General features: G+C 48.0%; 1 protein-coding gene across 32 annotated transcripts in view; it reads left to right on the plus strand.

Annotated features, from left to right (window-relative positions):
- Positions 1–23,212, plus strand: part of MICAL3 (microtubule associated monooxygenase, calponin and LIM domain containing 3) — a 1,875,796-nt gene that overhangs the window by 1,618,664 nt on the left and 233,920 nt on the right. For all 32 annotated transcript variants that reach the window (XM_085652129.1, XM_085652139.1, XM_085652136.1 and 29 more), the window contains one exon: positions 19,693–19,786. In XM_085652129.1, the coding sequence (XP_085508255.1) occupies positions 19,693–19,786 (94 nt within the window). The remainder of the gene's footprint in view (positions 1–19,692; positions 19,787–23,212) is intronic.

A 23,212-nucleotide genomic window follows, 5' to 3' on the forward strand; every position in this document is an offset into this window, starting at 1 on the left:
CATGGGCTTCGGCTCCATCCTCAGATTGTTTTTTTCCGCCATTGGGCTCGGATGTAATCTTCGTGCTCCGGTTCCGAACAGCTTCCAGTTCGACTATCGACGCGCAATCCTCAGCCCAATTTGCGGTATTGTATTTGATCGCGATCTCCCCACTCGACGCCGCTCTCATCGGCAAGACCTTTGATTCCAGTCGTCGACGACGGCCTTCGGGCCTACCCAAGGTCCGGTCCAGGCTAATGGAAAGGACTCCCTTCAAGAAGTCCCCTCGATGTGGGTCCAAATTCCCCCACACCGATCTCCACGAAGTATGTAATCTCTGCCTCTCCCCTGAACACGAGGCTCGAGACTGTCCGGCGTGCAAGTCCTTCTGGTCCAAGAAAACTATTCGAGACCGAACAGCCAGAAGAACCATGGCACACTCGTCGACTGCGATTCCGGATGACATCTTCGGGGAAGGCGTTGACGCTCCGGAACAACACCACACCGACGAGGGACTCGTCAGCGCCTCCGAAGCCGCCGATTCAGATGTGGCAGACAGGACTCCGGCACAGAGGGTCATGAGTACTAATCTACCCCCCCACACACACCCTCGCCGTCACCAAAAAAGGCTTCGGTCACGCCTTCGCCTCCGGGCCTAAGCAAGACCAAAGACACTGCTTCCCACACCGCACCTTCGGGACCAGTAGAGAAGCCGATTAAGCCTTCCAGCAGCTCTGGCTCGAGCCAGCCCACCGTCGGTGCCGATAAACACTCATCGCCACCGAAAAAGAAAATGGCCTCCGCTTCGACACCAAGCCCCGCACCGAAACACTCGGTGTCGAAACCCAGCTCCAGCTCCTCGGTACCGACACCATCTTCGGGACCGACAAAAGCACACAAGGCCACCGGCACCGACTCTTCGAAGCCGAAATCCATCTTAGCGCCTACTAAACGATCAGACCTTTCCAAGCATAGTTCCAAACAACGAACCAGCACAGATAAAGCCAAAAAACCAACGGCCTGACGCCTTCGGCGCCGACGGACCAACCAACCTCACCAGAACTCTTTACACCGGATCCATTACAAAAAACACTAACCAAGGATCCCAAAACCGGACATTTGATGCTCTGCATCAAAAAGAGACGACTGGAAACACCTGTTCCACCTCCAAAGAGGAAGGACTCTGCCACCTCCCCTTTAAGAATACCTTCCCCACCTCCACCTTCCCCTCCTCCACCCCCACCTCATCATTCCCCAACACCCTCTCCGGATGATGAGGATCAGGGGGATCCATATGATGACATAGGAGACGTGCTCCAAGACTTACCTACAGGGGACCCCACTCCCACAGGCTCCCGAGACCCATGGGACGATTATAATATCCCTGACATACCTAACGTCCCACAGGATGATCTCTACCCTTCCAGACCTTCCCCACCAGAAGACTCATTGGGGTTAAACCATCTACTACAAAGGGCGGCACACTATCACGGGGTAGATCTCCATACCGACCCCGTGGAGGAGGATTTCCTCCTCGATACGTTTGACCACACATAGGACCACCTCCATATTGCCTATGCTGAAAGGAGTTCTAAAACATGCGCCGGAGTTCTTTAAAGACCCAGTCAGAGCCAGGGTCATCAACCCGCGCATTGAAAAGAAATATAAATCCGCCCCTACAGATCCCTCCTACATCAGAGGGCCAGCACCACTAGATTCTCTGGTAGTGTCCACAGCACGTAAAAGGCCCAACTCCCAGGCGTCAGGCGAAGCACCACCACCTGACAAAGAGTCTAAACTCTTGAACGCATCAGGCAAACGTACTGCATCCCAAGTTGCCAACACATGGCGTACCGCTAATACACAAGCGCTACTAGCCAGATATGACAGGGCCCATTATGACGAATTAGAAGTCATAATGCAACATCTCCCTGATAAATACAAACCTAGGGCCAACGAGCTAATTCAGGAGGGCAAAACCATTACTAATACCTCCATACGTTGTGCCCTAGATGCAGCAGACACAGCCTCCAGGGCCATCAATACTAGTATCCTCCTCTGTCGCCATGCCTGGCTAAGGATCTTAGATTTTAAGCCGGAGGTACAAGCCTCCATCCTCAACCATCCCTTTGACCAGGAACATCTGTTTGGGCCAAAAGTGGATGAGGCCCTAGAAAAGATGAAAAAGGACACAGACACGGCAAAATCTATGGGAGCCTTACAATCACACCCACCTAGATGCTCCTTTCGCCGCTCTTCCTTTCGGAGCGCATCCAGAGGCTACACCTCAGACACCGCTTCCACTTCATACAAGGCCCCTACCTTGTCCACCTTTACAAGGGGTTACCAAAGAGGCGGCTACAGGGGCAACAATAGCAAAGGCTGAGGGAAAACAAACACCGCCCGCACCTACCCAATGACTTCCCTCCACTCCCCCCAGACCATCCCACTCCGGTCGGGGCCAGACTCCAAAATGTCCTTCCTGTCTGGGCTACCATCACCTCAGACAAATGGGTAACACAAATAATTCGGTCAGGCTACTTCCTAGAACTAATATCTACCCCCCCAAACATTCCACCCAGACAACGCCCAATGTCACAAGAACATCTAACACTACTAAAGCGGGATGTAATCTCCCTCCTACAGAAAAGGGCGATAGAACACGTTCCTACCAACCAACGAAATATGGGGGTCTATTCCCTATATTTTCTCATACCAAAAAGGGACGAGACTCTACGGCCCATCCTAGACCTCCGGCCCCTAATCAGATAACATACACTCAGACTATTTTCACATGGTAACGCTTCAGCAGGTACTTCCACTGCTTTCCCAAAACGATTTCCTGACCACTTTAGACCTAAAAGACGCTTATTTCCACATTCCAGTGCACAACGCTCACAGGAAGTTCCTCAGATTTGTAGTGGACGACCAACACTACCAATTCAAAGTACTCCCGTTCGAAGTCACAACAGCACCACGAGTATTCACCAAGTGCCTAGTAGTGGTGACAGCACATCTGCGGAGACAACACATTCATGTCTTTCCATACCTAGACGACTGGTTGATAAAAGCCAGTTCATACAACCAGTGTGTCCAACACACGCAAACCACTATCCAGCTACTTCACCAACTAGGCTTCACGGTAAACCACGAAAAGTCCCATCTACAACCATCCCACATAAAACAATACCTCGTTGCCACCATAGACACCTCAAAATGGCTAGCCTACCCCAATCCTGCCAGGATTACAAGCATTCAGGCTCTACGTGCAAAATTCATGGCACAGCACTCCCTTCCAGCTCGAGTGTTTATGCAACTAATAGGGATGATGGCCTCTTGCATCTTCATAGTACCTCACGCAAGACTCCAGATGCGTCCTCTCCAAGAGTGCTTAGCGCGCCAATAGAACCAGGCCCAAGGTCTAACAGATCTGGTGTTGGTAGACGGTCGTACCCATCGCTCTCTGCAGTGGTGGACCACCACAAACCTTTCCAAAGGTCGACCGTTGCTGGACCCGGTTCCCCAAATAGTGCTAACAGACGCATCGCTCTCCGGCCTGGGAGCTCATCTATTACATCTCACCATGCAGGGCACATGGACACCTCAACAGAAGTTACTCCATATCAACCATCTGGAGTTACAAGCAATCTTCTTAGCTCTAAAATCTTTTCAAACACAGATTTCAGGCAAGGCAGTCCTAATCCGAACAGACAACATGACAGCCATGTACTATATTCAAAAACAAGGCGGCACACACTCTCCACAGCTCTCTCAGCTAGCACAGAGCATATGGAGATGGGCCATACCCCAGAAAATCTTTCTCCTAGCTCAGCATGTCCCAAGAGTCCAAAACACTATGGCAGATCTGCTCAGCAGACAAACACAACAAATCCACGAGTGGGAACTCCACCCGCAAGTTCTTCACCCGTACTTTCAAATGTGGGGGCATCCACAGATAGACCTCTTCACTACCCACGAAAACACCAAATGCCCAAGCTTCGCCGCCAGATATCCACACCCATTGTCCAAAGGAAATGCGGTATGGATGAACTGGTCAGGCAGATTTGCGTACGCTTTTCCGCCTCTCCCACTCATCCCACAAGTAGTGCGCAAACTACAACAGCACTCCCTCACACTAATCCTAGTAGCTCCAACTTGGGCCAGACAATCGTGGTACACCACACTGCTGGAACTATCTGTAGTACCGCACCAAAAATTACACCTCTCTCCACACCTCTTAACCCAGAACCATGAAAAGATCAGACACCCGGACCCAGCTCAGCTCAACCTTGCGATCTGGCTCCTGAAATCCTAGAATTCGGCTACCTAAATCTTCCCCCTGACTGTATGAACATCATCAAAAAAGCTAGGCGACCCACCACTAGGGCGTGCTACGCCACCAAGTGGAAACGTTTTGTTGTCTATTGTCACAACAGCACCATCAATACCCTAGATGCGTCCATTCAACACATCATAGGCTACTTACTCCACCTACCAAGATGCAATCTAGCCTATACGTCCATTCGACTGCACCTCGCAGCCATAGCAGCTTACCTACAAAACAGGCAGCATCTACCACTCTTTAGAGTACCTGCTATTAAAGCCTTCATGGAAGGCCTTAAAAGGATAATTCCCCCCAGAGTGCCACCCTCACCCGTGTGGAACCTAAATATCGTTCTCACCAGACTAATGGGGCCTCCCTTCGAACCACTACACAAATGTGAACTTCAATTCTTAACATGGAAAACCGCCTTTCTTGTAGCCATCACTTCCCTCAGAAGGGTCAGTGAGATACAAGCACTTACCATTCAAGAACCTTTTCTACAAATGCACCATAGCAAGGTTGTTCTCCGTACCAACCCAAAATTCCTCCCTAAAGTCATTTCTGCCTTTCACCTAAACCAATCTGTAGAACTACCAGTATCCTTCTCGCAACCACAGACCGTTGCAGAAAGAGCTCTCCACACACTAGATGTCAAACGAGCCTTACTCTACTACATCGAGAGAACACAACCTTTCCGTAAGACCAAACAACTGTTTGTCTCTTTCTCTCCACCACACAAGGGCAACCCCATCTCCAAGTTAGGGATAGCTAGGTGGATTGTCAAATGCATTCAGATTTGCTACCACAAAGCAAAACGAACGCTATCCGTTCCCCCTAAAGCCCATTCTACACGTAAAATAGGGGCTTCAATGGCTTTTCTAGGAAACATCCCATTAGATGATATCTGCAAAGCAGCTACATGGTCAACACCGCACACTTTCACTAAACACTATTGTGTAGATGTGCAAACTAAGCAACAGGCTAGTGTGGGCCAGGTTGTACTCAAAACATTATTTCAAACCACTGCAACAGGAACGGGTGGTCGCCGCTAAGGATGGGTACTGCTATATAATCTATGCACAAGTGTGTAAACTGCAGCTCATATGCCTCAAACAGAATATGCTACTTACCAGTATGCATCTGTTCTTGGCATGTAGAGCTGCAGATCTACACATGCCCACCCGCCTCCCCGGCTACCTTTATCTGTTCCAGTTTATCTTATTTAGATACCACACACATGGGCCTCTTCACTGTTATTACTACGCTCCATCTTTCCCTGCTGGCGAAAACAATCTGAGGATGGAGCCGAAGCCCATGCGCAATACGATCCAAAGGAGGAGTCACCGACCTCGTGACTTCCAAAGACTTTCCAAAAGGAAAAACAACTGCAAACATCCGGGCCCAACACCAGATGGCGATCTATGCACAAGTGTGTAGATCTGCAGCTCTACATGCCAAGAACAGATGCATACTGGTAAGTAGCATATTCCTTATGATGATGTTGTGCATCATTCGATCTCTTTATTTTACAGATTTTTCCTTCTTCGCACACTGTTCCCATACTTTCACAGTTTTGTTGGTGGCTCCGCGTTGTGCCGCGGAAAAGTTTCTCTGGAAAAAACTGACGTCAGCGTGCCGGGAGGGACTTGTATGACCTCGCTGATGTCACGTCCGTGGATGACGTCAGGGTGGGGTCGTGTGGCGCTGTCCCCCGGCGTGCAGAGGTGCTGCACATTTTTTTTTCCGGATCCAGTCTGACACCTGGGGATAATTCTAGGTTAAGGAATCTGCGGCTAGACAGCGTCTCTACCAGATACATCATTACCAAAGGTAAGTAACTCGTAGTTCTGGACTCGAGGGGCATCCACTTGAAGATCTTTCAGGGCAGGCGTAACATGTGGAAGCTGGATGATGAGACCGCATTGATCTGGTGGTTCATGGTGAGCAAGGAGTCCAGGGTGATGCCGAGGTTTCGTACGCTGGTCAATTGGTGTGTGGGGGGCGGGGTTTCAAGTGCTGCGGGCCACCAGGAGTCCTCCCAGGCAAAACGCATGGAGCCCATGATGAGGACTTCGGTCTTTTCTGAGTTGAGCCTGAGGCAGCTGTTCTTCAACTAGGTGGCGACAGCCTTCATCTCGTCATGGAAGTTGTTCTTGGTAACTGTTTGTTTGTTGGTGAGGGAGAGAATCAGCTGGGTGTCATCTGCGTAGGATACTATGTTGAGTCAGTTTTTTGAGGATGGCAGCGAGCGAGGCCATGTAGATGTTTAAGAGAGTGGGGCTCAGGGAGGGGCTGTGAGACACTTCGTAGCTAATCTTTGTGGGTTCCGAGTGGAATGGTGGTAGTCTGACTCTATGTTCGGCCGGTGAGGAAGGAGCAAATCCACTTCAGGGATGCCAACATTGTGGAGTCTTGTGCTTAGGGTGTGGATAGAGACGGTATGGAAGGTGGTCGAGAGGTCCAGGAGGATGAGGGCTGCAGTTTCGCCTTGGTCAAGGAAGTTGCGGATGTTTTCTATGCCGGCGAGCAGGGCTGTCTCGGTGCTATGGTTTCTTAGGAAGCTGGATTGGGAGAGGTGCAGGATGTAGTTTGCTTCGATGAACTGTGAAAGTTGGGCAGTGATGGCCTTCTCGATTACCTTGACTGGGAAGGGGAGAAGAGAGATGGGTCTGACGTTCTTGAGGTCTGACGGGTCGGCACAGCGTTTCTTCAGCAATTGGTTGATCTCTGTGTGTTTTCAGTCTTTCTGGAAGGTGGTGGAGTTGGTGGAGCAGTTAATGGTGCATCAGAGTTCAGGGACAATGGTTGTACCAGCTCTGTTGAGGATGTGGTGCGGGCAGGGGTCCGAGGGTCCGCCAGAGTGGATGCTCTTCATGATCTTAAGAGTGTCGTCAGCGGTGAGGTGAGTTCAGCTGATTAGGGTCTGTTGGGGTCCAGTGTCATAGGGTGTGGTTGCGGTTAGAGGGTCTTGGTATCAAAGCTGTCGAATATCTACTTAATCTTGCAGTGGAAGTAGGTGCCAAGGTTATTGCGAGGTCTTCGGAGGGTGGGATGTCTGCTATCTCTGTGCTGGGTCTGGCGAATTCTTTTATCACGACAAAAAGTACTTACTATTGAGTGCGTTGGTGCTAATTCTTTCTTTCAGGGCTGGTTTCTTCGTTGTTCTGATGAGGTGGTGGTGTGCGGTCTTTAAGGCTGAATGGTCTTACAGGGTCTTGCTGCTCCTCTATCTCGTTTTGAGCCGTATGCAGGAGCGCCTAGGCTCATGAAGGGCGGGAGAACGTAGGCTAGCTTTCTTGGAGTGTTGCTTGTTTGGGACCTTCTTCAAGGGAGCTAGAGTGTTGGCGCAGTCTGAGATCCATCAGAGGATGTTGCGTGCTGAGGTATTAGCATCCATGGATGTCAGTGGAGGGGTTTTGCTGTGGGTGGTGATGAGCAGTTCTTCAGTGACCTTGTTCTAACTTCTGCGAAAGTAGTGGTGGGCATGGTGGTGCACGGTGGGTTTGGTGAAGGAAAAGTGGACGCAGCTGTGGTCGGTCCACAGGAGCTTGGTGGTGTGGCTGAAGGTGGTGATGTCGCTGACGGAGAAGATGGGGTCGCGCATGTGTCCTGCTGAGTGGGTTGGGGCGGTTACCCATTGTTTGAGTCCTGTAAGTTACTCACCTGTCTTTTTCCCATAGGATTGCATTGGTCTCTCACTTTGTTGTACCAAGTGTGATCCTAAATACAAAGTATCTCTGTGCACTGAAAAGCATTTCATGCACCACCTGCAAAGTATTGATTGATGCTAAGTGTAGGAAAGTAGGATCTGCTTTCATGGTTATCCTCCACTTTTTGCTGGTGTCAGTATCTTTTTTTTTTATAAGTCTGACTGGGATCCTGCTAATTCGGACCCCAGTCACTGTGCTTCGTCCCTAAATTTGACATGGTAAGTACTTCTATACCTCCACAATTGGCTACTGGTGTGCCCCTATAAGTCCCTAGTATTTGGTAGCAAGGTACCCAGGGCTTAGGTACACCAGGTGTCTCCCATGGGCTGCAGCATGTATTGTGCCACCCACGAGAGACCACTTAAACTGTGACTACAGGCCTGTCATTGTAGCCTGTGTAAATTGGTGCTAGCACCACCTATGACAGATATACTTTTTCTGATATCTGAGGCCACTACACTTAAAACATTATAAGTCACCCCTAAGGCAGGCCTTTCAATCCTGAAAGCAGGGTGCTGGGTTATAAGTGTGTGGGTGACCCTGCATGAGCAGGACACCCCTACAAACCACGGAGACGATTCTCCAGGCTTTGTAAGTGCGGTCAGCCATTTTGATACATATAGCGGCCATCCGTCACTACGTGATGGCTAATTAAATAGTGGTTGTGCCGAACCTGGGCATGTTTGGCATCAGACATGTCGGAATCATACCCCAACACCGATACCGGTGTTGGGGTATGATTCCATGTACTGGGTGGCTCCTCCGGGAAGCCCCCAGTCGGCCAGCGACACCAGACTGCTTTGAAGGCCACATTCGGTGCCCTCCTTGCATACTCCGATTTGAGCCAGTTCGGGGCGCCCTAGGCTCCCACTTTGGCGCGAAACTGGGCAAAGGACATGTCCAGCCCCTCCTCTGGAAGGGGCCCATTGAGTCGTCCTAACCCCTTACCTAGAGTATTTAATTGGCTTACCTGTTTCTAGGTCCTTAGATTCGTCATGGGACAAGACTCAAGCCTGAAACTACGTCACTCTTCGACCGTCTGTACACTTGGACTTCGCCTGGCACTGAGACTGCATCACGAAAGACTCTTGCTGCTCCTAGTCTCGCTGTTATGCAAGTCTTCGTCGCCTGTGTCTGTGCTTCATCCAGGATTCTAACAGACCTTTGGGCAATAAGGACACCAAAGTAATCTCCCTTGAAGTGAAGGAGTCACTCCCCTGCATCTGCAGGCACAGCAACGAAGCTGACCGGTCTGCTGCTCTTGACGTCCCACTGACTTTGAAAGCCTCAGCAATACAGGTGGTGGTTCTGCAACTCCCTTGAGGCCTGACCTGTCCACGCCGCAATTTTGAGGCCAGTATCCCTCGTCGGTTCGGTCCCAGCCAGTCGTTGACTTGCCACTGCAAAGGCTTGTTGGTTCTGCACTCCAGAGATCTTCGGGCTACAAGTAGCTGCAGACTCCAGTACCTCTTCCTCCCAAGATCAGCATACTCACCGCATCCTCTGCACTATGGGTCTTCATCTTCAGTGAGCTGCTAAAGGTGCTCTTGCGACTCCTGTACCTTCGGCCTGTGGGTCCTCTTGTGTCTTCTTTGGCTCCAGAGGGCTCCCCTGCTTGCTCGGGCCTGCTCTGACTCTACTGTACTTGGTGAGTCTCTTGACCTTGCTGGTCCCGACATTGCTCCTTTTCCGTTTCCACGTCTGTTGCTGCCAAGACTTGTTGTTGCTCTCGCTGGACACCGACCCCCTGATTCCTGACGTGGGACAGCTCCTGAACGGCTCCTGGTTTTCCACAGCGTCGCCTGGTCCTCACATCTCCGTCATCGGTCTTCTGTGCCTCCTGGTCCCTCCCGAGTGGCATAGACTCTGTCCCCACTGCTTGCAGGTACTCCTCTTCAAGAATCCACCCTTAGATTCCACCGGACTCTTTCACCTTCGCCAGCGGCATCTTCACTGCAGTCCTCCATTGTGGTCTACAGAGGTTTCCGATGTCACTTCGCACCTATGCACCCGGCTTCCGTGTTGGTATCCTGGTTCCTGGGGTATCCACAGGTGGGGTGACTCTCCAACCTTCCATCTTCCACAGGGTTTTTTCCAGGGTCCTCTGGGAAGGGTCCCCTTTTCAAAACTGCAACTGCGACTTCCCCATTGACTTGCATTGAGTACGCAGCTGTTTCTCCACTCTGCCTCCTTGGGGTTCCTGGGTACTTCGCTTGGGTGGTTCCTTGGGTCCCCAGCTCTTCTGGGTCTTCTGGGTCCAGTCTCGACTAAGGTCGCAGTTCGCATTCCACTTTCGGTAAAAAAAATAATTATAAACGGTTTTACTTTGCAGTTAGTATAAAAACAGACAAATAAACAATTCATCAAAATACATTTATCTGAAAGAAACAGTTAGTTATAGATTCCTTACCTTAGAATTACCCCAAGGCGTCAGAATGGATCTGGAAAGTTTTTCGTCAACAAAGCAGTCCTTCGCACGAGGACCTCTTTAATTCCAAAAGTGGTTACCTCTTTCCATATCAATCAATCAATAAAATACTTTATTTCGATTGAGTTTACAATCATAAAAAGTACATTTAAAGGATTACAACATTATAAAAATCAGTTTGCTCATTGGCTGCTTAAAAAGTGACGCATTTTACATGTAAGCACTAACACTCTAAGTACAAAAATATTAGCACAGTAATCAGTAAAAATCAGTTTGTTCAATAGCTGTTGAGGAAAGCAGGCAATTAGGAATAAACGCTAACACTCTATATACAGGAATAGTAGCCGAGTAATCAGTAAAATCTTAAGAAACAGTTGCCAATAGTTGAGAATGAGTTTTCAAGCAGGCTTTAAGAAAGCAGGCTACAGTTTTGGCTATATACGGGGTATCCAGATATTGAAGTGCCAAAAGAGCCGGTCTGCATCTTCTCAGCCCTAAATGTCGAAGCAAAGGAACCAGCCATCGTTTCCGCGGAGACTTGTAGAAACCGCAGAAAAAGGTTACGTGCAGGGTTGACTGGCAAGTTAGACCGTCACAAGGACAGTTTGGTAGTTCCCGTGACCAGACTAAGGGCACAGGCAGTGAAACTAGACGATAAAATAGATCAAACCGAAATCTGGTTAAAACATACCTCTCATAATTTGACAGAAAAAAAGATAAATACAATTGAATGCCATGAGGAGATTGGACCATCGTTAAATGAACATTTGATTTTTTGACAAGTTCAGAACACAAACGAAGATCATTTAAATGATCAGCACAAAGCTTTTTCAAGGATTTTCTGGATATATCCGATAAGGATTCAGGGTCAGTGAAAAATGCAGGGCGATTCAAATCTGTTAAAAATCTCGATACATATAGCAGCCAGGGAATCTTTTTCCAATAGGACAAAGAGAGACAGTCAGATATTAGTGACCTGGTTAGATGACATTGCTCCTTAGTCCATATACGGTGCCATAGTAGAATCGGCTGGTAGCTAATGATATCAGTCAGATACTCCCGGCCGAGTTCCGCATGGGTGCCGAAAGTAGGAGCACTACGAGGGAGGGCTAATATGTATTTCAAGAAGCAATTTTCTATAACTTGTAGCTCGTCAGTGGACACATAGCCCCAGACTCCGGCACCATATGTTGCCACACTCATGCATTTGGCTTGGTAAATCTGCAAAAGTACAGTAGGGGCGGGCTTACCCAGTTTCCTAGAGAACGAGGTCAGTGCAGATGTTGTGCGTTGGAACTGCAGTTTTTTACTGGATATCGCAGATTTCCAGGACAGTTGATTATCGATAAGGATACCTAGATACGGATAGGTAGTGGCAGTTTCTAATCTGGTCTTCTCAATAAAGAGAGGTTTACATTTTTGGGCTCTCTTCCCGATGTTCATAACAAAAGTCTTAGATTTATTGACTTTGAGACCAAGAGAAGACATAAATTCGCAATATTTATCTAGTTGGATCTGAAGCTGGTTCGGTGTCCTTGCTAGGATAACTGAATCGTCTGCATACAGTAATGCAGGAATAGGGCGGGAGTTTATGCAGGGTAAATCTTTGCTGTCAACCAACATCGCTTGCTCCAGTCCGTTAGTATAGATGTTAAATAGGAATGGCGCAAGGACGCATCCCTGCCTTACGCCTTTTTCGATATTAAAGGATTCAGTAAGCTCCCCTTTAATACCGTATCTCACACAGGCTTTTGCGTCCGAGTATAACTCTCGGAGAAAATTCAACAGTGCGAGATCGATGCCCAGATGCTTCAAGATCGCCCATAACTTGGAGTGAATCACGCAATCGAATGCGGAACTCAAATCCACATAGACTAGATGAAGTTTACCACCTTTGGCCCCTACGTATTTGCCTATGAGTAGAGTCAGATTTAAGGCCTGTTCCACGGTGCCCAAGCCCTCCTGAAACCCAAACTGTAGGTCAGTTAAGATCTTATTCTCTGTGGACCAGTCCCTTAATCGCTCCAGAATTAGTCTCCCAGCTACCTTGCCGAGGGAGTCCAAAAGGGAGATGGGCCTATAGCAGGCTGGATTGTCCCGATCTCCCTTTTTGAAAATGGGCAGGAGCACAGAAGTAGACCAAGAGTCAAGAGGGCCAATCTGGGTGACTGCAGACATAACCTGCATGACAATTGGAGACCAGAGATCTATATTGCTCACAAATATGTCTAAGGGAACCCCGTCTGGGCCGGGCGCCTTACCGGTCTTTGAGGCGGTCAGTGCTGTAATTATCTCCTCTAGATCAAAATGGAGGTCAATAGGGAAGATGTTATTACTAGTAGGAGCTTCCGCCTCTGGTCTAGGTGACTCAGTTGTCAAGGGGTAATCCGCGAAAATCTGGGAGTAGTGTGCTACCCATTTATCAGCAGGTACTGCCACATCTAGATGCTGTATTGCAGTTTCATCAACTAGGAAAGGAGCCCTGACTGTTCTCCAGAACATGGTGGAGTCCTTGGTTAAGGTACTCTGGTGTAATTGGGCCCAGAGATTATTTTTTATTTCCCGTTTACGGGATTGCTGTGCCATCTTATAATTTTTCCTCAAGGAGGCAATTTGGGGCTTGTCCCTGGTCTTATTTTGAAGTGCGTTTTTCAATGCACGATGCGCTTTACGGCAGCGGAAATCAAACCACCCTCTTGAGTCCTTATCATTGATGCAAGTCTTATGAGAACGGGTGAGCTCTTGTCTGATGGCTTCTAATATTTTGGTGAAGCTGGAAAGAATCAGCTTTGGGGAAGATGACGTCTCCAAGCAATGGTAGATGAGAGGAAGGGTTTTTTGAATGATCTTACTGGTGATCTCTGCGGGATTGATCGTCGTCCACTTAACAGTATAACCATTGGTTTTATTCATCTCCAGAGAGTGCTGCACCAAGAAGCTTGTTTTTGTGCAGGCTGGAGATGGTGAATTTAGAGCTATGGTTATGCTATTTGGATAGTGGTCACTTGAAGGGTCGGTGCCAGTTGTAAATTGCTTCAATCGATGTTTTAAAGATTGAGAGCATAAAATAAAATCGATGGTTGTGGTAGCACCTCTACCATGAAAGGTCGTTTTGAACTCTACAGCGGGACACACTAGGGTATTAGCGAATTCGAGTTCTAATGAGAAAATACAAGTATTTAGTGCGTGACCTACTGCATTATGAGTGAAGTGGGCCAAGGGAACGTCGTGCTCGTCTGAGAGCCCACAGATACCTTTACCATGATTGTTGCACAGATACACATTAAAATCCCCGCCCCACACAATATGACAGTTTTGCTCGTGACTCTTAGCTTTTTGGTCTTGTATATAGTGAGTAATTTCCGACAAAGATTTTACACAGTCGCTAGGTGAGGAGTTATTATACATGTTAATGAGATAGTAACTGGAATTATTGTCAGGAACTAGTTTAAGAATTTGAAAAATTGACGAGTCTAGCTGAACTTCCGAGATCGTGAAAGGAACTAAGTTGGAAACATAGATGGCTAAGCCGCCCTTAGGTCTACCATGAATGGACGGTAAGGGAGGAAGGTGAAATGTTTTAAAACCCTGTATATGAATAGGGTTAATTGCCCAAGTTTCTTCGAGACATATTAGCTTAAATTTATTAGTAAGTTCCACCCAAGACTGAAGATGGATTTTCGATCTTAGGCCTGCTACATTCCAAAATATGATTGGAAGATCCTGGGTTGGTGTAAAGATAGAATTTGAAGGGTGAAGTTCGGCAGAGGGATGTGAAAGTTGGGACAGGGACTGAGTGGTTATAGCAGGAAAAGGAGGGATGGGTTTAGGCTCCCTGGGTTGGGGGGTAGGAGATTGAGGGTTTGGGGGCGGATCTGCAGGGGTAGCTGGCAAGCTATAGCATGCGTCCTGGTGAGGGGAGGATGACTGCTGTTGGGCCAGGGTATGCTGGGGAAGGGAAGACTCAGACTGGGTACCATGCAAGAATGACAAGGAGGAGCCGGCCACCCGAATGGTCTTACAGGGAACTATTGGGTTAGGAAATACGCTGTTGTAACTGCTATCTTCCGTAGGTAGAGATGATAGTCAATCCACCATGTCCAGGCAATCGTATCTGTTGGATAGTAGTGGACCTCTCCAGTTCCTAAAGTGGCCTGATGGTGGGTTGCTGAAACCGTGCCCCAACCACTGATTTCGGTCTCTGGTACCACCCCAGTTCCCTACCCTCGTCCAGGACCATGGAGGGCCTGCATTGCATCGCGTATTAGGGGGATAGAAGTACGACAAGTTATGGGTAGCGATCCCTTCGGGAGAAGTTTGATCACCCCAAGAGCCAATATGCTCAACTGTATTGGGATTTTCAAAATTTACTATTATACAGTCGCCCTGTATATTTTTTGGTTGGTTGCCTAACCAAGGCACTCTACGCACTGTAGTAACTCTGTTGTCCATAAAGATTGGAAGCGGTCTATTGTTGGACAGCCAAAAGATTACTTTATTTTTCAGGGACCAAACTGGTTCATCCTGATTTGGGGGGAGTTCCGGAACCCCAGTCATTATTACTACGTATGGGGAGGCCTCGGGTGGGAGATGGATAGGGGGAATCTTTCTGTTACGGTTAATAGGAATAGTGTTGAAGCCGGTAGTGATGTTGGATTGGACAGGAGCAGGGGTAGGGGGTATAGGAGTGGGAAGGGAAGGAGGAGGGTTTGATGGGGGAAGTGCTATTGATTTAGGATTAATTACAGGGCGAGATGGTGGCGGGTTCAAGGGTTTAGGAGGTGGTTGTAGCTTGCTCACAGATGTTAGGGGATGATTTTGAATAGGCTTCTCAGGGACTTTTTGATTATTAGATTTGGGGTTCTGAACGGAGGTTCCTGGTTTTGACACTTTGGCGTTAGGGGTATTTGAAATAGTGGACCTACCTTTCACCAAATTGGAATCCTTCTTGTTTCCTGTACTTTGAGATATTACTAGAGACAGTTGAGTGAGTTGGGACTGAACCATGTGTAGGGCCTTTTCTATGGGTTCCAAGTGAGATTTAAACATATCGCCAATTCTAGTAAGCAGTAAGCTGTCATTGGTGCATGCGTTAATTTTGGGATTGCCGTCCATCGTATCTACACTGCTGTAATTACTGGTTGAGCTGGTGGAGCTTATGCTCAAGTTAGCTGGAATAGAGTCCGCTGTTTGAACATTTGGCAGTGAAGGGGAGTGATGGAGGGATGAAAAATTAAGGTTTTCCAGAGGAAGATTTGAGACAAGAGGAGTTACAGAGATAGTTGTGGCAGATGGAATGGTGGAATGGGGAGGCTTAACAATTGACTTCCTCTTTACTTTCTTAGGGATAGCTCCTTCTCGTGTACCCCTAGCCATTGAAGGAGAGGTGTTAACTGGTTGGGTGGCAAAAATAACTGGAGATTTTTCCAAGGATAGATGGGAGTCAGACAAATCCAGAGATGCAGAAAGATCCACTGTGCGAGGAACCGTATGCGTTTCTGCATGCACTATCACTGGAGGAGGTAGATCAACAGGACGTAAGGGGGTTTTTGCAGTGCCCAATAGGCCCATCGATGAGCGCCTGGCTATCGTCAGATCTTGTGAGATCCTTCGGTCCAGTAGGATAATGCCCTGTTCAATGGCGTCATTGAACAGGGCATTATCAATTGGGCCAATGATCTCGCCAGCTAATTGAGCTTGCTTTTTAACAGTGTTCCTAGTGGTTCTTGGAGACATTATACCGTGCAAGTTGATTACAATATTAATACTTATTCTCAAACCAATACTAATAGTGTCAATGTGAGATATCAATGGTAATACAATTCATAAAACACTAACTGTAAATGGGGTGGCCCAGTCCAGTCCTGCCCGGTCTTGAACGGGCTTAAACGGGCCCGCCCTTGGCCCGGGCTTGGCCCGCGCTTCTCCCCGCGCGCGTCCCGCGTTGCGTTTGGGGCTGGTCAATTTATAATATGGCGGACAGTGGACGTGACCTCCGGGGGAAGAGGCACCAGCTGTTAGGTGTAGGGGCTGCTGGTCCTCGCAGTCCCCCGGTGAAGTGGACAGGTAGCCCTGGGGTCTAGTGCACGCTGGGAGCGTGCAGGCTGTCCGCCGAATGCGGAATAGCTCCCACCAGCGACACGACCCTTCGTAAGCAGAAGTTGAGCATTAGCAAAGCGCCCTCCTTGACAGCGATCCGTGGTCCTTTCAAATGGCAAGTTCAGCAAATTACAAGTGAGCGGCACCCGCGAAGCGGGTGTCGCGAACAGTAAATAGGCGTCAGGTGGGGGGCGTGACCTCCGGGGGAAGAGGCACCAGCTGTTAGGTGTAGGGGCTGCTGGTCCTCGCAGTCCCCCGGTGAAGTGGACAGGTAGCCCTGGGGTCTAGTGCACGCTGGGAGCGTGCAGGCTGTCCGCCGAATGCGGAATAGCTCCCACCAGCGACACGACCCTTCGTAAGCAGAAGTTGAGCATTAGCAAAGCGCCCTCCTTGACAGCGATCCGTGGTCCTTTCAAATGGCAAGTTCAGCAAATTACAAGTGAGCGGCACCCGCGAAGCGGGTGTCGCGAACAGTAAATAGGCGTCAGGTGGGGGGCGTGACCTCCGGGGGAAGAGGCACCAGCTGTTAGGTGTAGGGGCTGCTGGTCCTCGCAGTCCCCCGGTGAAGTGGACAGGTAGCCCTGGGGTCTAGTGCACGCTGGGAGCGTGCAGGCTATCCGCCGAATGCGGAATAGCTCCCACCAGCGACACGACCCTTCGTAAGCAGAAGTTGAGCATTAGCAAAGCGCCCTCCTTGACAGCGATCCGTGGTCCTTTCAAATGGCAAGTTCAGCAAATTACAAGTGAGCGGCACCCGCGAAGCGGGTGTCGCGAACAGTAAATAGGCGTCAGGTGGGGGGCGTGACCTCCGGGGGAAGAGGCACCAGCTGTTAGGTGTAGGGGCTGCTGGTCCTCGCAGTCCCCCGGTGAAGTGGACAGGTAGCCCTGGGGTCTAGTGCACGCTGGGAGCGTGCAGGCTGTCCGCCGAATGCGGAATAGCTCCCACCAGCGACACGACCCTTCGTAAGCAGAAGTTGAGCATTAGCAAAGCGCCCTCCTCGACAGCGATCCGTGGTCCTTTCAAATGGCAAGTTCAGCAAATTACAAGTGAGCGGCACTGAATGCAAGTTCTAAAAAAAGATATCCGTCTGTTGCGAGAAACACTTATTTACACTGTTCCGAACATGTGTCCCAATCTGCCATGGATGTTAAAAAAGACCCTCGTCATCTCCTGTCCGCGAGGACGCTCTCTCCCCACAACGCTGACTCCAACAAACAGTCCATATAGGACAGACCATCACTTTGCCCACCTTCTTCCCACCTCAGCACCCTTCCAAGGAGGAGGAGAGACTCCACCGTCTGGACCCAAAATGTGCTCTGTCTTTCTAACTAGACCGCACAAAAGATTTCCTGGTGGACGATCAACTCTAGGGCGACGGCAGCTACTACAGCCCTGGGATTTGGAGTCCCACTCATTGACATGTGTCAGGCGGCCACGTGGGCATCATTGCACACGTTCACCAAACATTATTGCCTAGACAGCCAAGTCCGGAGTGACGGCTATTTTGGCCCTTCTGTTCTCCAGAATTTTCAGGTGTGAACTTAGTTTGCAGACCCACCTCCGGGGTTGGCATTGCTGGGGTATCTATTCTAAGGTAAGGAATCTATAACTAAGTCTTTTTCAGATGAACAAGTTACTTCCCTTCTGTAACGATGTATTTGTAAGAGACATTTGTCAGTTATAGATTCCTTACCACCCCACCCATCCTCCCAGTTCTGCAAACTGACTTCTATGGATAGGGACTTACTTCGATGGCCCTAGTTATGTGCACTAATGGTCAGTGGCTTGCATGGCTCTGCGCTTCTGGAGTGGAAAGTCGTGTCAGAACTAATGTCAGTGCACAGGGGCAGCATCTAAGTAGACACCGCAATGTCATTGCGGCAACCGCGATGCCAACGACGGACGCGGAGTTGACCGACGCCACCTTCCAATGCGCAGGGGTACTGCTGAGAAAAAATTCTCTGGATCCAGTCTGAGGCCTGAGGGTAATTGTAAGCTAAGGAGTCTATAACTAACATATGTCTCTTACAAATACGTTGTTACTGAAGATAAGTAACTTGGTTAACACTTGGATCTATATGTCTACTATACAAGCACAATAATGAAGATGTGGAACCTTCTACATTTTGATTTACTGTTGGTGCACCACTGTATGTATTTTTCTCATTTTCAATTCTGTTCAGTCCAATACTGTATAACAATTATTACATAATGACGTATCTTTGTGCTTTTTCAATGCTGTTCCTTTTCTTTATTATTTATCTTTCCCTAAATAGTTGGATACAAATGTTTAAATGAAAAAGGAGCACTCTGAAGGAAGTGATCAATAAATTTAGGTTTTAATTACACACACAGAAGGCGTAGTGATGACTGCTGCTCTTTTGGGTGGGGTGACGCCTTTGCATAAAAAATGTTGTACCTATTTGTGCTTTGCATACATTTGCTAGGAATTATCGCCCAGATTCGGCTGCTCGAGCTGTTCCTTATGGTAAAGATCTATGGTACAATATATTTCGGGTAGTTTTTCTCTTGCATTATCGAACTTCCAAGTTGTGGGGTTTTACAGAGGTACTAGTGTCCATAAGTAGAACATTTCTATAACTTTGGCGATGTTTCACTATGTACCTCTTGCAGATTATTTATCATGTGCCTATTTCCCCTTATCCTAGTCGAATCCTCCTTTGGCTGGTAACTGAAGACACCATTGACGCCATAGATAGTCATCATGTCAAGTTGGCCTCTCCTCATTCCTTGTATAGAAAATTTCTGTATAGGAGTTGCAACAAGCTGTGCTAATCAGTGGTTTTAATATTTAGCTTAATTCTAGCAATAGCCACATCCACTATTTCTCAAGTTATATTGGTACCAGATGCAAAAAAATGGGTTTATAATGTCCTGTTTTAATGTGGATAATCTTCATACGAGAACCTCAGTCCAATTCACAGTATACGTCATCCATCCATGCCTGTGTTTAGTACTGGGTCCTTATTGTAAACTCTTGTGTCATAACTGAAGCGAAAAGGGTAAGTAAGTGGTTGTTTAATTAGTATTTTTCATATTTCTCCATACGATCTGACCTTTTCTTATTTCATCTCTGAATCCAACTAGGTTCAGGGTTTCTCACCATTCATTTTACTTTCTTCCTTGGCAGATTATCCAGCGTCAGCTGGAGCAAGTGGAGGAGAAGCAGAGGCAGCTGGAGGAGCGAGGAGTGGCCGTTGAGAAGGCCCTGCGTGGTGAAGCAGGTATTTCAAATCTCTCATCAGTCTCAGTTCTGTAAAAATTGCATTTTTAGTTAAATGTAATCTAGGCAACATTATGGAGTAAACCCATCTTCAGGGATACAATCAGATATAAGATAAATTAATGTATGTGTAATCCTTGTGCATTTCACCCAGTGTTACGCAATATACGACGTGTCCATCAGAGAATGTCTAGCACCCGAAAATATCTGTGTTACCATCCTACACCCAAAAATGAAGAAGGCTGACCCAGAATACTTCTAAACATAGATAGGCTGTTATTTCCATTTCATCATCTTTTTGTTTTAAATGGATATGTCTAACTGCAGATTCCTCACCTTAAAATACTCCCAGACTGGATCTGGAAACATTTATTCAGCTTTGCTGCTGTGCACCACTAGGTGCCTTGCAACTGCATTGAACGCACACTGCCCCAGAAGTGATAGAGCAGAGCCACATACATACGCCACACCTACGCGCTGACATTTTTTCCTTTCTTTCTCTACCTTCCGATGTAGATCTGGATCTCCACTCCCAATTATGTCGGTCTTGCAACAACTTCTAAACCTCTAAATCAAATTCCAGTATGCTAGACAACAATTTCCCCACCTAAAGCTGCAGGTTTCAAACCATGCCATGACTTCAGAAAACAAATTTTAGTAGCGGGCCTGCACAAGGTGCATCTATAGGGTCTGGGCTCTGGCCACTATTCAAAGTTGTGAGATTAATGAGAACTCATGAACCCAAAGGCAAAGCTGTATGTTGCCAAACACAAGAGTTCACAGCCTTTGTCCAGTAAGTCCAATCAAAGAGGAGCTCAACTCCTTCTCCCCACACTGAACCAAAAGAGAAGGCACTAGTGAGCCATGCACCATCAAGGTCTGATGGTGCAGCCAATTCCTCAGCTTATTCCAGTGTGCCCTGACTTTCTTGGGCCATCCGCAACACCACAGCAGATTGAAGCCTTTAAGGAGGCCATGCTTCAGGCTTTTGGTGTGCTTCACCTTTCTTCTGGCATGTTTCCTGGCCTGAATGAATCAAAAGGGTCCCTAGTCGGGTTGCCACTAGTTGATCTTTTCTCTACAGTACACCATATGACCCTTAATGACCCATCTCATCCAAGCTTCCACTCCAACTCCAAGACGCAATCTGCCCTGGAAGAGATTCCAGTGCTGATTCTGATTTTGCCCACCAAAACGGCCCCAGTGACTGGATGGTGCCCTTGGACCTGAAGAACTCATGTTTTCATCTACCCATCCTATAGCCCCACAGACATTCCCTGTGGTTTAAGTTACACCACAAGCATTTTCAGTTTTCTGTGCTCCCTTTCGGCTTCATTAGCGCCCTCTCAGGTGTTCACTAAGTGAATGCAGTGGATTCAGCCTGTCTTCAGATGTCAGGGTTACTAGTCATCCCCTACCGTGATGAGTGACTGTTGAAGGCGGGCTTGCCCCATTCGTAGACACCTCCAGATGATAGCAACCCTCCTGACATCATGGTGGATCACTATCAACGAGCCGAAGTTTTTCATGACTCCTTCGCAGAATCTTCTATTCATTGGATCTGTCTTGGGTGCTGTGCATTTCAGGACTTTCCACAACAGGTCCATGATACTTGGGCTATAAACCTGAAGTTTCAGCCTCTGTCCTGAATCCCGATGAGAGAAGCTCTGAGATTGTGTATCCTCTTAGGACCTGCATTCTCCTTGTCAGGTGCACCAGGTGGGCTTTGCAGGTTCTGCAATGGAATCTAAAGTTCTAGGGGGGCCAGTTAATGGAGGTCTGCCAGACGTCACCCAGGTTTTAGAGGAGATAGCTCACGATCTATAGTGTAGCTGCTGTAAGAAATTGGTCCAATTCAGGTAACTATTATTTCCCGCCCAAGAGGTGACGAAGCTTCCCTGCTGGGCTGGCGAGGCTATCTGTGAGATGTGATGATCAGAGGACTTTGGTCTCCAATAAAAGTATGGCTACACATCAGACTGTTGGAGTTGTGGGCCATTTGTCTGGCTCCGATGGCCTTCCTACTGTCAAGGGGATGCCGATGCAGGTTCTGATGGACAACACCACCAGCACATGGTATTTCAAAAGCCAAGGCGGAGTGGGCTCAGGGGCATTGAAGCTCTGTGCCTCTGGAGTTGGTTAGGACCCTGGGGAATTTCCCTGATCACAAACCTTTGGCCTGGGTCCCTGAATACTAGAGCGGATGAATAGAGCAAGAGGCATATGGTAGATAATGAGTGGCATCTACAACCTGAATATGCAGTATCGAAAATTGTGTGCTTTGGAGTTGTCCACAAGAACACTTGTTAGGAGAAGCATTTCCGCTGGAATGGAACTCTGATCTTCTGCACGTGTTCCCGAACCTAGCTCTCCTGCTGGAGTTCTGAATAAGAATGACCAATGCAAGGTTATCGTAGTGCCTCTTTATTGGGTCAGGAGAGTGTGGTAACTGCTAGGTATGAGCATCTGTTCTCCGATCAAGATACCACTCCTGAAGGATCATCTTTTGCAGCAGCAGGGCAGGGTTGCCCACCCAAATCTGCGCAGTCTACACCTACATGTGGAGATTTAGCAGCAACAACAACTCACTATGGTGGTAGATGTCATCCTTATCACCTGGCGCCCTTGCACAAAGTCCATTTATGCCAGACACTGGGACAAATGTGTGGCCTGGTGTGGCACACTTAAAATTGATCTCTTATAAATAAAGCTGTTGGTTGTCCTTTTGTTTGTTTCATCTTTAGCCCCACAAAGCCTAGAAGTGGGCACTATTAAAGGTTATTTGTCAGTCCTTTCAGTCTTCCTGTGTTTACTAGACCAACTATCTTTATTTATAGTTTCTTTTGTGATGAGATTAATTAATGGTTAGACACACATGTTCCTTCCTAAGCCATTTGTAGTGCCGCAGTAAGACCTTAACGTGGTCTTGGTGTTTCTCATTTGTAAGCCCTTTGAGCCAATGCCTAGTTGCGTGCTGTGTATTGAGACTTTGAAGTCTGTCTTCTTCCTCGTGAGTATGTCAGCTTATCAAACAAGTGAACTCAAGGAACTTTAAATGCAGCCACCATATATCACCATTTTCCTAGACAAGTTTGTGCTGAGGACTCTGGGGCGTTGTTGGCAACATTTAGGACTTTCATTCACATATGGCAGACCATTACCCTGCCTGCTGTCTTTGCTCGGTGCTAGGCCCCCGAAAGAGGAGATGCTGCCTTGGCTTGACCCCAAAAGACCTTTTTTATTGATTGTACCAAGGAACACCATATGGCTGATCAGCTTTTTGTGGGGTTCTCTAGGGTGAAGAAAAAAAGACCGTGCAGAGGAAGACCTTATTGAGGTGGATATTCCTCTGAATCAAGATCTGCTACACACTGGCCAGGAGGCAACCCCTGGAAAATCTGAGCGCCCATTCCTCCAGAGCCAAGGC

Source organism: Triturus cristatus, chromosome 4_1 (genome assembly GCF_964204655.1).
Source record: "Triturus cristatus chromosome 4_1, aTriCri1.1, whole genome shotgun sequence".
NCBI classification, from domain to species: Eukaryota; Metazoa; Chordata; class Amphibia; order Caudata; family Salamandridae; genus Triturus; species Triturus cristatus.